Source organism: Martes martes, assembly GCF_963455335.1.
Source record: "Martes martes genome assembly, chromosome: 12".
Classification (NCBI taxonomy): Eukaryota; Metazoa; Chordata; class Mammalia; order Carnivora; family Mustelidae; genus Martes; species Martes martes.
The window spans coordinates 89,641,037-89,657,209 of NC_137900.1; the positions used below are offsets into that span (position 1 = coordinate 89,641,037).

Below are 16,173 nucleotides of genomic sequence, written 5' to 3' on the forward strand. Positions count from 1 at the left end.
CAATGCCCTTCCATGTAGCCATGCTGATGGGTACATGTGTGGCCATATGCTTCCTGGGCCACCACTGGGGACTCGCTCTTTGGGGTGCAGTGGGTGGAGTTTCCAAGAGGGCAAAGGTGGAGGGAAGTTTGGTGGGGGCTCTGAGCCCCCTTGGGGCCACGTGGCAGCCTGGCAGGGTCAGTGGGTCCCAAAGCAGGGAGGGCGCCCAGGTTTGGGGGACCAAGTGGGGGAGTGTCAGCACAGTGCTTAAGGGCACAGATGGGGGCAGCCTGGGTGTGGATCCAGTTCAGGCAGCATCTGGGTAATGTCTCCTCTCTGGGCCCCAGAGTCCATATCTAGAAGATACAGGTGTTGGCCCAGCTGTGGGGACGGGGGGCAGGCTCAGGTTCAGTCACTGTAGAGAGGGGGCCAAAGGCTGGAATGGGTAGGAATGGACCACATCCAAGCTGGCTAGATCGGGTGTTTTCACAGTCAGACCTCGGGAGGTTTATAGGAAAGGCACTCAAAAAAAACCTTCACTTTGAAAATTTTAAGTGTACAGCAAAGTTAAAAGGAAAATCCTAGAAAGGACGCCCATCAAACCAACACCTTGAATCATTCATTTACATTTTGCCATATTTACATCATGTAAATACTTCTCTAAAACATTTCAGGGCACCTGGGTGGCTCAGTGGGTTAAGCTTCTGCCTTCGGCTCAGGTCATGATCTCAGGGTCCTGGGATCAAGCCCTGCGTTGGGCTCTCTGCTCAACGGGGAGCCTGCTTCCCCCTCTCTGCCTGCCTCTCTGCCTACTTGTGATCTCTCTGTCAAATAAATAAATAAAAACTTAATAAAATAAAACATCTCAGAGTGTGGGGCTTTCTGGCATAACCATAACGCCATAATCATGCCTAGGAAAATATTATTGGTAACTATTATCTGCTAGGGTTCTGAAAAAAAGCTTTTCCTGATGGACTGGAGGTGGCCTTTGTTCCACCTGAAGAAGAGGACAGATGCTTTCTTTTCCTGTTCCTGTTGCTGACTCGAGTGAGGACCTGATCCTTACCTCCAATGCTGGCAAATAAGTTTGCATTCAACGGTTTTATTAAGGTACAATTTATATGCTACAAAGTGCACTTGCTTCAATTATTTTTTATTTTTAAAAATTTGTATATATATTTAGGGGCACCTGGGTGAGTCGCTGGGTGTCTGCCTTCGGCTCAGGTCATGATCCCGGGATCCTGGGATCCAGCCCCGTATCAGGCTCCCTGCTCCGAGGGAAGCCTGCTTCTCCCTCTCCCACTCTCCCTGCTTGTGTTCTTTCTCTCACTGTGTTTCACTCTGTGAAATAAATAAAACCTTTTTAAAAAAATTAATATATATTAAAAAAAAATTTTTAAGTAGGCTCCACCCCCACATGGAGTCCAAGTGGGGTTCGAACTCGTGACCTGAGATCGAGACCTGAGCTGAGATTGAGTCGGATGCTCAACCAACTGAGCCACTCAGATGTCCCAAATTTAATTATTTTTTAAAGTAAATTTACAGAGGTGGGTAACTGTAATCAGAATATAATTTTAGAATAGTCCCATCACCCCAAAAAGACCCTTTGTGCCCATTTGCAGGAAATTCCCCGGCCTCCGGGACCCCACCCATTTATGTTCTCTCTCCACTTGCCTTTCCTGGGCATTTCTGTAAATGGAATCAAGCGTGTGGTCTTTTGTGCTAGGCTTCTTTATATAGAACCTTTATATAGAACATTTTTGAGATCCGTCCATTTTACCGCACGTCTTAGTATTCTATTTTTCGGTTACTCAGCAGCATTCTGCAGTGAGTTTTCCCCCTTCCTTTTTGCACACCAGTATGGATTCATGAGTTTTGACTTATTTGGTAACTTACAGTCACTTGCAGTCATTCTGGAGATGCTCAAATGGTCACAAAATTGACCACCAGGAGCACCTTTGAGCTGGCTCCCGGGTCTTTTCGACACCCCCTGCCCCGATCAGTCTTCGAGCACTTCCTCCCCAGCGTAAGATGTCCCAGGAAGCTCAGGATCCCAGAGACCAGAGCTGGGAAGGCCGAGGGGAACGCTGGTCCGTTTCCGTGGCGGACAGCAGACTAAGAATCATGGTCCCCACAAACCATGCCTTTTGGAATCCGTGTCCTTGTATGGGCCTTGCCTACATCAGCTCTGGGCTCAGCCGCATGACCTACTTTGGCCAGTGGGACAAGAGCAACATGATGCAGGCAGAGATTTGAGCGCAGGAGCTCTGGGGCTTGCCCTCTTGGAAGGTAGCAGCTGCCATGAAGGAGGCCGGGGCTCCTCTGCTTGGGAGGCCACGTGGAGGACAGCGTGGGCCCTGGCCAGCAGCCCCAGCTAACTCCCAGACTTGGAGGAGGCTGCTTGGACCACACAGGCCCAGTAGTGACCCCAGCAGAACTGCCCAGCTGAGCCCAGCCAAATTCGCCCATCTTGAGCAATAAAATGGTGATGGTTTTACGGTACTACGTTTTGGGCTGGCTCCTTACACAGTGGTGGAGAACAGGTTCCAAACCCCTTGTTGATCCAAGGGGAGATCACAAGGGGAGGGGTGACCACCCCAGTGCAGACAGTGAGTCCGTGGCCGTCCCCGGGATGGATGCCCGGGTCTCCTGAAGCCATGCCCTCTGTCCTTCTCCTGGAGTTGTTTGTATTTACATCAGGTCCTGATCAGCCTCCGGGCTTCTTTTACAGGAGACTGATGCTTGCACAGCATGAGGAGGGGTGTGGAGGGCGAGATCTCGGAGTGCTTTTGGGTTCACAATGTGGTTCACACCAAGCGCTCAGAAAACAGTAGTTTGAATTACAGCACAAGTGGCTCCTGTATGTACACGCAAATGGGACAGGACATTCACTTGTTCTCCGAGTATTTACGGTGCACCTGCTGTGTGCCAAGCTCTCCTCCAGCTGTACAGGCAGTGGCGGATGTGAGAGCTGCTTGTGTGGCAGGCACGTCCACTCTCCATTCAGGAACGTCCCAGTGGTAGCTTGAAAGTGGCCACAGGAGAGGGTACTTACACCACGGAAATCAGAAAATGCCACCAGCACAAGAGATGAGCCAGACGATTTGTCTCGAGGACTTGGCACCCTGGTGCTTGTAACTCCAGACCCTGGCTTCTAGAATCTTCTGCTCTTGGAGACAGATAATAAATGGCTCCTTCCAGAGGTTTTAAAGCCAAAATGTCACTTCTAGAATGGGTCCTCTCAACCAAAATGTCACTTCTAGTTTGAGGCCATGGGTCTTTTTTTTTTTTTTTTGCAATTTTGAGTAAACTGTACACCACACATGGGACTCGAACTCACCACCCTGAGATCAAGAGCCAGGCATTCCCTGAGGGTGGCACAGCACTGGTCACGTTCACTCTTCATCCCTGACGCCCATTCCTGGTCTGGCATTGGCTGGGAACTCTGGGTCTAAAGTGAACGAATGAACCTCTCATCCAGTGGGCGGCAGCAGACACATTTTGGGGAGACAGGCTCAGAGATGGGGAGTTTCCTAAAGAACTTTGAGCACAAACAAGTGCAGGTGGGGTACGATGCCCTGGCAAATGGGGGGCAGTCAGGAGTCTCACTTGTCCTCAGCTATAAACTGGGAGCATTCAGCGCTGCCTTGCTGTCGTGACGATTGTGCAAGAGACTAAGAGTGGGGCACCTGCCAGTTTGCTGGTCCCACCTCTCAGCTCAGGGAGGAGGCAGGTGGTTCCTGCAGCCTCCCGGGGGGCTCCTCGCAGCAGGCATCTCTGCGCTGCCCAGCCTCTTGTCTGCTTGCTTGACAGGCCGGACCTGTCGTCTCTGCCATCTCAGGGACCTGCTTTGGCTCCCAGGCACATCTCCATGAGAAATGTCCTAACTGGTACCCCAAAGCTATGCACAGTGTTCTGAGCAGCACTGTTCATAATGCCCCAAGCCCAGAAACACCCTAAATATCCACTGAGAATCCAGTGGAAAATAAACTGTGGTGTGTGCTGTGTTCACACCAGGGAATGCTGCACAGCGGGAGTGAACACATTAGAACTACGGGCCACAGCGCGGATCACAAACACAATGCTAGTGAAGGAAGACCCAGGCAAAAAGTACCTACTGTAGGATTCCACTTATAGAAAGTACAAAATTCAGATCCGCCTAATGCAGGGTGTTAGAAATTGGGATGGTGGTCACCAGAGGGTGACAAAACAGGGTGTCCGGGGCTCCTTGGGTCCTGCTTGTTGGTCTGGGGGCTGCTCACATAGATGGGCTTAGTTTGTGAAACGTCCTCAACTTGTGCACACCCGATTTTTGGAATTTCCTATATGAATGTTATATTTTGATTTTTTTTTTTTTTGAGAAGCAAAGCCCAACCAAATATCCAACCCACCCTTCAGAGCTCCACTTTGTCCTCACCACCGGTGGAGACCCTCAAAGTTTGGGATGGCCAGGCTCCTGCCGGCCCTCCTTCCCCCGCACCTGTCCCCTCTCCCTCTCTCTTGCCCTTTCCACCCCGCCACGCTCTGGGGTCAGGACACTTGCTTATGCTGTTCCCTCTGCCAGGAAAATCCCACTCGGGAGAACGCCCTCCCATTTTATAGTCCCCTGTCCTTGTCACTTCCTCCACAACACTCTCCCTGAGGTGAGAGGGCTCTGGCGTCAGACAGGCTTGGGTTTCAGGGGCTCTGCATCTCTAGGCCTCTTTGCTCATCAGTGAAACGGCTGCCAGCCAGGGAGGGGCAAAGTAGCCGGGCTCAGGATGGATGCCCTGTGCCAGGGAATTATTCTGGGAAACTCACAGCCCCCTCCTCACACCTCCTGCTTCTCACAGGCTAATAATGGCAGTGCCTGAGGGAGCTGAGCGCGGGTGACAGGGAGAGGGAGCCAGCTGACCCACACAAGCCCAGGCTGGGCTGGGTGGGAGCTGAGAACAGCTGAGAGGGCCCGGGGGCCCTCCTGGCTCGCTGGTGGGTTGAGTCCCCACCATCCCCCTCCACCCCGACTCCTCAGCCCAATCCCATGGTTGCGGCTCCCAAGGTCGCAGCAGGGTGAGCCACTTTGGGCGGTGAAACCCTCTGCTTTATTCTCACTTCTCACAGGGACTTAAGCAGTATACTTACTCAGCACTCGTTCTAGCACTAGTCTGGGCCAGCCTCAACCCCGTAACGGGCCTGGGTTTTGTTTTTTTTTTTTTTTTAAGATTTTATTTATTTATTTGAAAGAGGGCGTGTGCGCACACGAGAGCGGGGCGAGGGGCAGAGGGAGAAGCCGATTCCCCAATGAGCAGGGAGTCCCATGTGGGCTCGATCCTGGAACTCCGGGATCATGACCCCAGCAGAGGGCAGGTGGTTAACCGACTGAGCGACCCAGGGGCCCCCAGGCCCTGTCTTCATGTTGCCCAAGCTTCTCCATGTGGCTGGACCTACTTTTATCAGAAGCTCCAGAGCACAAAGAAATGCAGACTCCACGGCTCTGACTCAGATTTACTGAAGCAACCCAGGCCCCGGTGGGACCTAGGAACCTGCATTTGTACAGCTGATCTTGGTGCGGCAAGAAGTCAGAGAACCACTGCTTATTGGGAGACTGACAAGGAACCAGTAATGGTCCAGGGTGGTCAGCGCTGAGGTAGAAGAGGAGACACAACCGGGAACCCAGTGGAGGCCTCTCACCTGGCCATGGAAACCTCTAAGTGAGAAGAGACACCTGAGCCAGACTTGGGGCAGACACCTGAGCCAGGCAAAGTGAGGCAGGAGGGGAGATGCTTTCCAGGCAGAACAGCCAGTGTCAAGTCTGGGAGACAAGAGGGGCTGGGCATCCTGGCTGGGCTGAGTAATTCAATCCAGCCTGAGAGACGGGGGGCAGGAGACGGGGAGGTGCGTGGGAAGGTGTGGCCCTGTGGCCACCGAGAGGACTGTTTCGGGGAAACCGAGGCGTAGGTGGAACACCGGCTTCTTGTTTAAAATGCTCCCCAAATGTGGCTGAATCAAAACATCTTTGTTAATTCAATGAAAGAAGGAAGGAGTCTTTCTCAACTTGAGTTAAGCCTCGATTCTGTAAAGCATTTAGGGCAGCGACAGCGCCCCGCCCGGGCAGCTCCATCCGCCGCCCCACATCCTTCTACCACGGGGCTGTTGGCTTTGTGGGACCTGGCCCGTCGCCGGTCAGTACACGGGTCTTCGGCCTCAGTTTACTCATAACTAAAAGTGGGTCGGCTCAGATCCCAACGAGCTGAGGCTGCCTCCCCGCTTCGAGCGTGCGTCCTGACGGCAGCCCAGCTCCCGCCAACCCGGCCGGGGCTTGGGGTACCGAGGAAGCCTCCACTCCGCATAAGTCCCAGCCAAACCAAAGCTCCCACCAAACTTCAACACGCCCCCCACGCTAGCGCCTGATTGGCCCGCCCTGCTCACACTGTGAGCCCGCTTCACCTTGTGATTGGCTGTTCTGCTCTCGGTTGTGCGCTGGAACCCTCCTCTTTTCTGATTGGCCAGGGTCCTACCTGTGCTCGTCCTGGATTGGACGCCGGCTCGGGCGGCTCGCATGCTCCGGGGCCCCGCTCTCTGATTCGCCGCTCGGGTCAGCCTCAGGACCGGCACGCTAAATGGCTGCGCCGCTACCTGTATCGGCCTCCGATTGGGCACGCGGCGCCTCCCCGGCGTGATAGGTCAGGACCACCGCCCCCCTGGCTCCCCATTGGCTGCTCGGCGAAGCCCGGTCTCCGGGTAAGATGGCAGCGGACGGACAGTGCTCGCTCCCCGCTTCATGGCGGCCGGTGACCCTCACCCACGTCGAATATCCTACAGGTAAAAGGCGGCCCCGCCTCGGAGGACGCCTTCCTGGGGTCGGCCCGTCAGCCCCAGGCGCTCCGGCCCGCGCCAGCCCGCGGAGGGGGCGCCGGGGGACCCGGGTGGGAACTGTCAAATAGTGAGCCTTGGAGGGGCTCGGCCGGCGCGCGCGCCGCGCAGGCGCAGTGGTGCGGCGATGAGCTGGGCGAAATTGTGAGCGGCTCGTTCGCGCACTCTGCGGCTGCGCGGCCGGGCCGCTCCCCCGGGTCCGGGGACGCGGGTGGGCTGTAATGGGGCTGGGGTCTGCGTGAGGCGGGAATGGATGACCGGCCTGGACCTGGGGCCTTCTTCCCTGCCCTCCCTGGAGGCCGAGAGGCCAGACTCCCTCCTCGGCGTGCAGGGAGTGCCTCTTTCCCTCAGACAGCGTTTTGGGGCTGCAGAGAGCTCCCCACTGCTGGGAGTGTGCAAACCGAGGCCGGGAAGCTATTCGTTGTTTGAGTACTTGTGCCACGCCCTGAGTAGGGCACTGCCCCACAACAGAGGGGGCCGGGTTAGGGGACTGGAAGCCCCTGGGATCTGACTTCTGGAGTTTCCCAATCAGATACGTCTCTAGAAGTGCAGGTTTTTCCAGCTGAGAGGTAGCGACCCTTGCGGAGGCTAGTAGAGTGGTGCAGATCTTGGGCCTTAGGGTCAGAAGTAACTGGGCTCCAGTTCAGGCTGAGGCCTGGAGCTAATGACTTCACCTCTCTGTGCCTCGGTTAGTTCGTCTCTAAAGTGGGACTGATCACAGTGTCTTCCTTCTAGTGGTGATGTGAGAAATGCTGAGTGCGATACCTGGCACACAGTAAACTTTCAGTATATAACTGCCGTGAATATCATCTCACCTTTCTAGGACCGTCTCAAGCCCACCCCACCCTCCCTGAGTAGGATGACTGGGTGTTGGGTGAGGCTGGGGGCCTCTCATTGAGCCCTGGTGACCCCAAGAAAGGCCTGCGCACGCTGCTCTCGAGCGCAGAGATAGGAGTACTCGGCCCCGATGAGGGCTTCAGGGCTGGATGCTCAGAACTTTGACCCTAGGTGTTCTCGGTTATATTGGGGGTGGGGTAGCCCTGCCAGGCCTGTGCCCTGCCTGCCTGCCTGCCTACCCACCATTTATACCTCATTCATTCAGCCAGTATTCACCGAGCACCTCCCGAGTGCTAGGCCCTGGGCTAGGTCTGGTTTAGAATGGTGAACAGGCCCGTACCTTCTCTGTCCTATGGACTGTGAAAAAAAAAAAAAACACCCGCTTTTCAGGAGGCTCGCTCCTGACAGGAGGGAAACCAAGGCCTGGAGAGGGGAAGGGGCTTGAAGGCCTCAGTGCTTTCATATTTCCTTTCCGTGGCCTCAGAGTAGCTTCTCCGAGTGCTCACAAACCAGAAGAAGGAACCTGGCGTTCGGGAGCAGCATGACACAGGCTGTGACAAGGGACCTTTTGCAGGGACTGTGAGTGCCTGGAGGAGGGAGCTGGGTGAACCTGGGGGCCTCGTTCGAGGTCTAGTCCGTTGCTCACTCTTCCGTAGCCCCTTTTGTGCCCTCACCACGCTGATCCTTGCTTCCTTCGTCCCTTCTCTACTCACGTAGCATTGTTTTTGAGCCTGGGTAAGTGCCAGGGGCTGTGCTGGGCTTGGGAGATTGGGCAGGATGTAGAGACCCCGTCCCAGCTCTCCTGGAGCCTAACGTGTAGAGAGAGTGACAGATACTGGCCCCATAGCTACACTAGCGAGTGTATCATGAGCCATGCCCTGGTTACAGATTCCCCCATAGACTGAGAGCTCTGCGTTGGCAGGAACGTGTCCCCCCCCCCCCCACTGTGGTGGCTACTTCGTTTATTAATGTTGCATTAACACGGACAGCATTTCAGTTGGGGGAGCCTGGGTGTGCCAAGGTCCAGAAGTGGGACAGGGCAGGGAGCATTCAGGGAATGCTCTGAGTTCTGTTCCTGGGGACTGAAACAGAGGTGGGAGGGAAGCAGGGGCGGGTCTGTGCGGGGCCTGATGAGCTGGGCTGAAGTGGGATTCATCCCAAGGGCAGAGGGAACCACACAGCGGCTAAGATCAGAGAGTGATGAGGCCAGAGTGTCTGTAGCATCTGCAGGAAGACCTAAGGGTAGCGTTGGCTGGGTGACAGGCTGCGGAGATAGTCAAAGGTTTGGGGGCACCAACTACTCCCTGTCCTTACAACCCGGTGCTTGGGGCATCAGTTGGGCAGCCGAGAAACCCAGAGTCTCAGAGCTGGAAGGGACGAGGCCATCACATGGATGAGGAGATGGAGGGCCTCACCCAGTGTCACCCAGTGGGCCCGGGGCAGCGGCGGCCCTCGCACCTAGGTTGCAGGGCCCTTCCCTCATGCCGGTTCTGCCAGCCAGTCCTACTGTGCGTAGATGTGAGCGAGGCCAGGTGTGTGACCTGGACTCTGGGCTCAGCCCTGCATGGATACTTTCCTGTGTGAGGCCAGGCCGGTGGTGTGGGCCGTTTCCCATGCTGAGTTCTCCCAGCATGGAAGCACCCTGAGTGCTAGGGGCTGAGCTGGTCTCATGGGCCTTGCTGCATCAAAGCTCCCAGCGCTGTAGGACATGGGTGCCCTTCTCACTGGCTCAGGAACTGAAGGGCATGCATGCATGAGGCATGCATGCCCTCTGACCTGAGAGCGGCCCCTCAGCCGCTCTGTCTCTAATGGTGAGGGCAGTCTTTGGACTCTGTGTCAGCCCTGCCCTTGACCGAGAGGGAACGTGGCTCTTGTCTCTTGGCTTCCATGTCCTCAGCTCTCAAAGGGGCTCCTGATTCCCGCACAGCCTCCTTTCTGGGCCTGTAAAGAGGGTAAAAACAGGTCATAGGTAGCCAAGGTCTTGCCACTGGAGAGGCTACCGTATTGGCGAAAGCAGCCTCTCCCCTCCCCTCGCTTGGTCCCTGACAGACTCTTTCTACAGGGTCCAGAGATTTCCAGGTTCCTTTGGAGGCCCAGGGCTTGGCGGGGGGAGCCTCAGCGCAGCGCTGTGTTCCAGAGGCGCCCATGTGCCTGCTGGCCTGCCTCCTCCTCCGGGACCTGGCCTCGAAGGTCAGGCCAGGCCAGGTTCAAATTCCTGCTTTGTCAGGGTGATGGGCTTACTACCTGAACCAGGCTAGAGAGTTGAATTTTAGGTCAGACCCCACCTCCTTCTGGCTGTGTGTCCTTGGGCAAGTCACACAACCCCTGTGGGACTGAGTTTCTTCCTTTACAGAATGGGGCCAGCGAAGGCACCAGCTTTAAACTTACGATCTATGCACATGAGGGCTCAGTGATTGGACACTGGTCTGTCGTGCCCATGGCTGAGTTGGTGTGGTCACCTGGTAGACCGAGGCAGCCACAGCTGCCTGGTCCTGCCCTTTGGGCCCTCCTGGGGCCTCCTTTCTGGCTCAGGCCCCACTTGAGTTGCTGGGTGTTGCCCCTCTTGTGATTGTGGTGCTCTGTCCTCATCCTGTTCTCCCTGCACCCACCCCTCCCCCTGCTCCACCCCAGGTGATCTCTCTGGCCACCTCCTTGCCTACCTGAGCCTCAGCCCTGTCTTCGTCATTGTTGGTTTCGTGACCCTCATCATATTCAAGCGGGAGCTGCACACGGTGAGTAAGTCTGTCCCTGCCCGTCCCTCCACTGCTCCTTTGGTGCCCCCATGCTGGGGGGGGGGCGTGGGGTGGGTGCTGCGGGCACAGCTCTTCATCCCAGGTGCTTTGCTCTCCTTTCCCGGCCTCCACTTTTCTTGGGTGGAGCTTCCCAGCCGGTTCAGGCTGTTCGCTAGTTGGGCGGGGAGGGTCAGGCAGCTGCCACAGTCTTTGGGCCTGGGTGGCGGCCAGCAGGCACACAGAGGCCCAGCTGACTGCACATCTTCCCGGCAGATTTCGTTCCTCGGGGGCCTGGCACTGAACGAGGGGGTCAACTGGCTGATCAAACACGTCATCCAGGAGCCACGGCCCTGTGGAGGTGGGGTCTGGGCCGTGGGGTCGGGGGGGTCCCCTGGTCGGGATGTGACCGGGAGGCCCGCATCCCCCCATCCTGCTGTGTTCTCTCTCTCCCAGGCCCCCACATGGCAGTGGGCACCAAGTACGGGATGCCCTCCAGCCATTCCCAGTTCATGTGGTTCTTCTCTGTCTATTCCTTCCTCTTCCTGTATTTAAGGTGAGATTCTGCCCTGGCCGGAGGGGCCCCGAACCGGCCCAGGCTGACCTCTGCCAGGGACTCGCTCTTAGCTCTTTGGACATCCTTGGGGCTTGGCCTCTTGGGGGTGGGAGGAGCTGCAGCCAAGGAGAAGGTGCTCAGGCAGCATTTGGATGGGACCGGGGCTGTCTGGGAGGCCTGGGCTCCAGGCTGTGGGCCGAGGCCATCTGACGGGCCTGTTTTCCCAGAATGCACCAAACAAACAACGCCAGGTTCCTGGACTTGCTATGGAGGCATGTGCTTTCCCTGGGTCTCCTCGCTGCGGCCTTTCTAGTCTCCTATAGCAGGTATGGAGGGGCGGAGAGCCCCACCCCAACCCTGCCCCCCGGGGTCTTGCTGCATTTGTGGTCCCTGTTGGACCTCCCCATGGACCCAAGTCCCAGAGCCTGTAGAGCAGGCCTGGGAAAGGGGTCCCAGGCCTCTCATTTTTAAGGGCTAGGGCTCCGCTCCCCCTTCCAGCCTGGTCCTTCTCTCTCCTCCTGGCCGAGCCCACGGTTCTGGGGACACCTGCACACATCGGCCATCTGTTCCCAGTGTCCTGGAGGAGCTTCGTGCAGACAGACTCAGAGCTGAAGGCTGGACAGAAGGGAGGCACATCCCAGCCAAACCATCCCTTCCCCTCTGTGGTTGGGGGAGCCACTGCTGGAAGGAGCAGCTCCTTCTGGAAGTAGATTGGAGGCTGTGTGTTCACAGAAGTCTGTCCTATCTGCGTGTGTCTCCCTGCGTGCACACGCAAGTTCCGGGGAAGCCAGTGCTTGGGCATGGGTGGATCGTGCAGGCCCGTGCCCAGCTGGGTCTCATGAACTTCCCTCTGTCCTTGGCCCAGGGTCTACCTGCTGTACCACACCTGGAGCCAGGTGCTCTATGGGGGCATTGCTGGGAGCCTCATGGCCGTCGCCTGGTTCGCCTTCACCCAGGAGGTCCTCACCCCGCTGTTCCCTAGGATAGCAGCCTGGTAACTGCCTCCTGCCCCGTGACTGCTCCACCTGCCTCTGCCCCCGGCCTCCAGCACCCTGGGAGGGCCCTCGTGTCCCCCTTTTCGGAGGGCATGGGCTGCAGGCCCTACTTGCCTGGCATCCTCCTCCCTCTGGTGTTTCTTCAGGCCCAGAAGCCAAGGGGCCGTCCTCTACATCGTAGCTCTCAGGGACTTGGGAAGCAGCCCGAGTCCTGCTGGGCTGTGTGTACCGTGGGGCAGCACCCCGGCCTGAGTGTCACACAGGTGACACGTCTGGGTCTCTCAGTGGCTCCTGGGTCACAGGCCGGGCAGAGACTCTGAACAGTGGGGGAGGGTGCATTGCCAGCCCTGGGCACTGGGGGAGGGTAGTTTGACTTGGTGGCAGGCTTGTGCCCTGATGCGGTCCTGGCTTTCTGGATGTCTGTTTCTCCAGGCCTATCTCTGAGTTCTTCCTAATCCGAGACACAAGCCTCATCCCCAACGTACTCTGGTTTGAGTACACGGTAACCCGGGCAGAAGCCAGGTGAGTTAGGTGCCAACAGTCACGGGGTCCTGGCTCAGTGGGGCAGAACCCCACAGTGGCCACTGTCCCCCCTTTTTGGAGGGCTCCCCAGTAGCCAACCACTTGCCTCAGCACTTTTCCTGCACTACCTCATTGTACCTTCCCCTGAGCCCCATTTTACAGCTGAGGAACTGAGGCTCAGAGAAGGGAGGAGGAGTGACTTGACTGGGGACTTGCAGTTGGTGGGTGTGGGAGCTGGGCAGGGAGCCCGGCTGTCTGGCCCAGAGCTGTGCTTTTAGCCTCTGTAGCCCAGAGCCAGACAGCTGGGCGGCCGAGATTCTCAGGGTGGCTGTATGTGGCTATCCCTTGGAGTTGTTTGGTCCAGATACTCTCCTACGGATGGGTAAACTGAGGCACGGGGAGTTGGGGCTGCCTGTGGATGCATAGCAGGTTGGGGCAAAGCTGGGCTTGGGAGCCTCCTGACTCTACTGTCCCTCTCCACTCACCCCAGATCCTGGGTGGGGCGCCAACTGGGATGGGGAAGGCTGGGTTTCTCCTCAGGTGCAGAGGGGGAGCTGAGGTGAGGTGAGACTCCAGAGTAAGCCTGGGAGGTTTCCTGACATGCTGGTGAGAAGAACCCTGGGGCAGGCCCCAGCGGAGTGTTCCAGCATCCGGGAAATGTGTCTGGTGCCTCATGCTCCAAATTATCCTAATGAGCTTAAGGGTAAAGCCCTGGATGCATGAGGAAAGGAGATTTGAGGGGGTTAGGGCAGGCAATCCCATTATCGATGGAAAAGGCCCAGCTGGCCACACCTGGCTGGCCCCCACCTGCTTTCATCAACCAGAATTTCCATGTGCACCTGCTCTGGGCCAGCTCCTGTGCTGGGGGGTAGCGCAGAGGGAGGGGGTCATGGCAGTCAGGGGGGACCTGAGGAATGAAGCGCCTGTCTGTGTGGTCTGTGTCCTGGGTCTGAGAGCTCATGGTAGGATCCTAATTGGGGAGGAAGGGGGCAGGGTAGTTGTGCGGGCTGCTCTGGGGAGGCGGGCCTGAGCGTGGAGAAGGAGTGGGCCTGATGAAGTGGGGGGTAGCAGGGAGCGTGCTCTTTGCAGAGGGAACCGCACCCACGAAGTTTCTAAGGCAGGGCAAAGCTGCATGAGTCCACTGAACAGACAGAGGCAGGTGTGACTGGAGCCCAGGAACAAGGGGACAGAGCAGGGGATGAGGCCGGGGCGACATCATGCAGGACGTGTGGGCGCAGTGAGTTTTCTGTATTTTATTTTATTATTTTTTAAAGATTTTACTTATTAATTTGACGGAGAGAGAGCACAGGTAGGCAGAGCAGCAGACAGAAGGAGAGGGAGAAGCAGGCTCCCTGCTGAGCAGGGAGCCTGATGTGGGACTTGATCCCAGCACCCTGGGATCATGACCTGAGCCGAAGGCAGACACTTAACCGACTGAACCACCTAGGTGCCCCATTTTTCTGAATTTCAAATGGGACTCTAGACAAGTCAGTTCATTCTCCTTTCTGAGCCTCAGTCAGCCTCTCTTAGAAAATGGGGGAGATTGTCCCTGCTTCCCTCAGGTTGCTGGGCTCATCGTGGATATAGCCATTCCCCCAACCAGACACTCAAATCCCCTGTAGAACGTCCATCAGTAGTTCTCCCTTTGCCTACAGAGCTCCAGGTGCAGAGCTGTCTTTCATCCTCTTGGGTCAGTGATAATAGATCCCTGCTTTTGCTGGCTTATCTCTAATCCCCAGCATTTGTTGGATTCTAGCCAGGTCCCTCTAGCCTCATTTCTCATCCCTGGCCCACCTCTGACCCAGCGTCTTGGCTGGGTTCCTGAGTTCCAGAACTGAGACATCTGGATAAGGCCCAGCCTGAGACACTGATCCTCTCTGGGATTCCAAATCCCCGGTCCCAGGGCAGGGAGCTCCGACTGGCCCAGTTTGAGTCGATCATGGGTGCTACCGGAGTGGGCAGTCACCCATTTTGATGGGACTGTGGATAGGCAGGGGCCAGCTGAGGGCATGGGTCACTGAATGGCAGGGGCCACCTCTTTTGACCCCCAAACATCCTGACCTGTGACCTCCACCCCCGCTTTGTAGGAACAGACAGCGTAAGCTGGGAACAAAACTGCAGTGACCGGTGAGTGTGGCTGGGTCCAGCCTCCAGATCTGGCCTGCTTGATGCCTTGCAGGATGGAAAGAACGACAGACAGAGGGATGAAGCAGAGACCTCTACAGACCCAAGTCACCAAGTGGAGCCTTTTTTTTCTTATTTTAATTTTAATGAACAAGGTGGACCAAAGGGCCGAGGCAGCCCCTCAACCCAGGACCCTGGGGGGCCTGCTGCCAGGGGGCCACACGGCCGGAGACCCTCGCTGTGCTGCTGCCAGCCCCTGGTCGGGCGGAGAGTGCCCTCGGCATGGGCACCGGGGGGTGGTGTAGAGGAGGAGGGCTTGCACCTCTAGTCGCGGGGCCGGGAGATCCGGGTGGCGTGAACAATACACACTATTTATTTTTGAGTTTTGTCAAAGGCAGACGGGCTTTGGAGATGGGGCCGAAAGAGCCTGCCTGTCCGCTGCGGTTGCCCTGCGTACAGGGAGGGGCCGAGGTCAGCCGCCTGGGGGCCCTTTGCCTGGGGCCCAGGGGACACACCGCCTCTCCCTGGGCCAGAGAGGTGGCGTGGGGGCCCCGGAGGAGGGGAGCACCTCCACGCCCTCCCTGCCACCAATGCCATTCCAGAACCTTGTTCAGTGTTTCCTTGTCTGGGGGCCAGGGCCCCGTGAGAGCGCGCTTCTGGCCGCTGCTATCGTTGTGCTCTACCCGTTATCGACCCTGCACCACAAGGGCTTTTTCTGGTCCCCTGTCCCCAAGACGATGGTCCCCTTCTGACAAAAGAGCCTGCACATGTGGGTGAGCGAACCCAGGCTGTTTACAGCTCTTTTCCTGTCCTGCCTTCCCATAGCCGTTAGTTGTCAACTCCTCCCAAACAGTGCAGAGGAACCAGGAGCCGGGTGAGGGGACCGGAGCTGTGGGTGCCTGATGTCACTGTCCTCACCTCCTCTCCTCCCTTCCCCTTCCCTCTGTGTGCTCTGAACACTCTCTTGTTCCCGAGAGCCTGGGTCCTTGCTCGGGCATCCTTAAGCCTGTGTCCGGGGTGTGGTTGCACAGACCCCCCTGTCCAGTGTGGAGGGCAGCTACTCCTGAGGGGACCCGACCTCTTAAGTCACTCTTGAATGGAGTTGTGGAGAAGAGATGCTTCCAGACTCTTTGGAAGTTTCTAGAACTGAACCAGGCTGCTCGGGACCTGTGTTCCACAACCCCCTAACCCACCACCCTTTTTCTTTATGGAGGTTCCTAACCTGCTGCTGAAGCACAATATTTCGGTGCTTTCTTTTCTCCTTTGTTAAAGACAGTGTCCAAAAGCCATTCCAGACGCCAGGACCAGGGGCCTATTTCTGGGGAAGGTTGGTCAGTCCCCACATTATCCTCCCCTTCCTTTCTTATTTTTATTTTTTACTTTTTGCCTGAGACAAGCCAAGTGTGAGGTGGTTTGATTTAAGAAAAATCAATGAAATTGTTTACTATTGTTTTAAAATAAAATCTTGAACTCGGGCGGCTCGAGCCTTTGTTGCCTGAGCTCATAAGAGGAGCCAGGGGCGGGGTGTGGCCGTGGGGACATGCCACCCTGAGGGGCAGGAATGTGGTTAACACCATAA

At 56.8% G+C, this 16,173-nt stretch overlaps 1 protein-coding gene across 1 annotated transcript; it reads left to right on the forward strand.

Annotated features, from left to right (window-relative positions):
• The first annotated feature begins 6,664 nt into the window (after nucleotides 1-6,664).
• Nucleotides 6,665-16,069, forward strand: DOLPP1 (dolichyldiphosphatase 1). Its single transcript, XM_080820596.1, has 8 exons — nucleotides 6,665-6,780; nucleotides 10,300-10,400; nucleotides 10,674-10,758; nucleotides 10,854-10,953; nucleotides 11,181-11,279; nucleotides 11,819-11,947; nucleotides 12,381-12,470; nucleotides 14,558-16,069. Exons 1-8 carry the CDS (start codon nucleotides 6,705-6,707, stop codon nucleotides 14,592-14,594), a joined length of 717 nt encoding a protein of 238 aa, XP_080676722.1. The 5' UTR covers nucleotides 6,665-6,704; the 3' UTR covers nucleotides 14,595-16,069.
• Nucleotides 16,070-16,173: the final 104 nt, after the last annotated feature.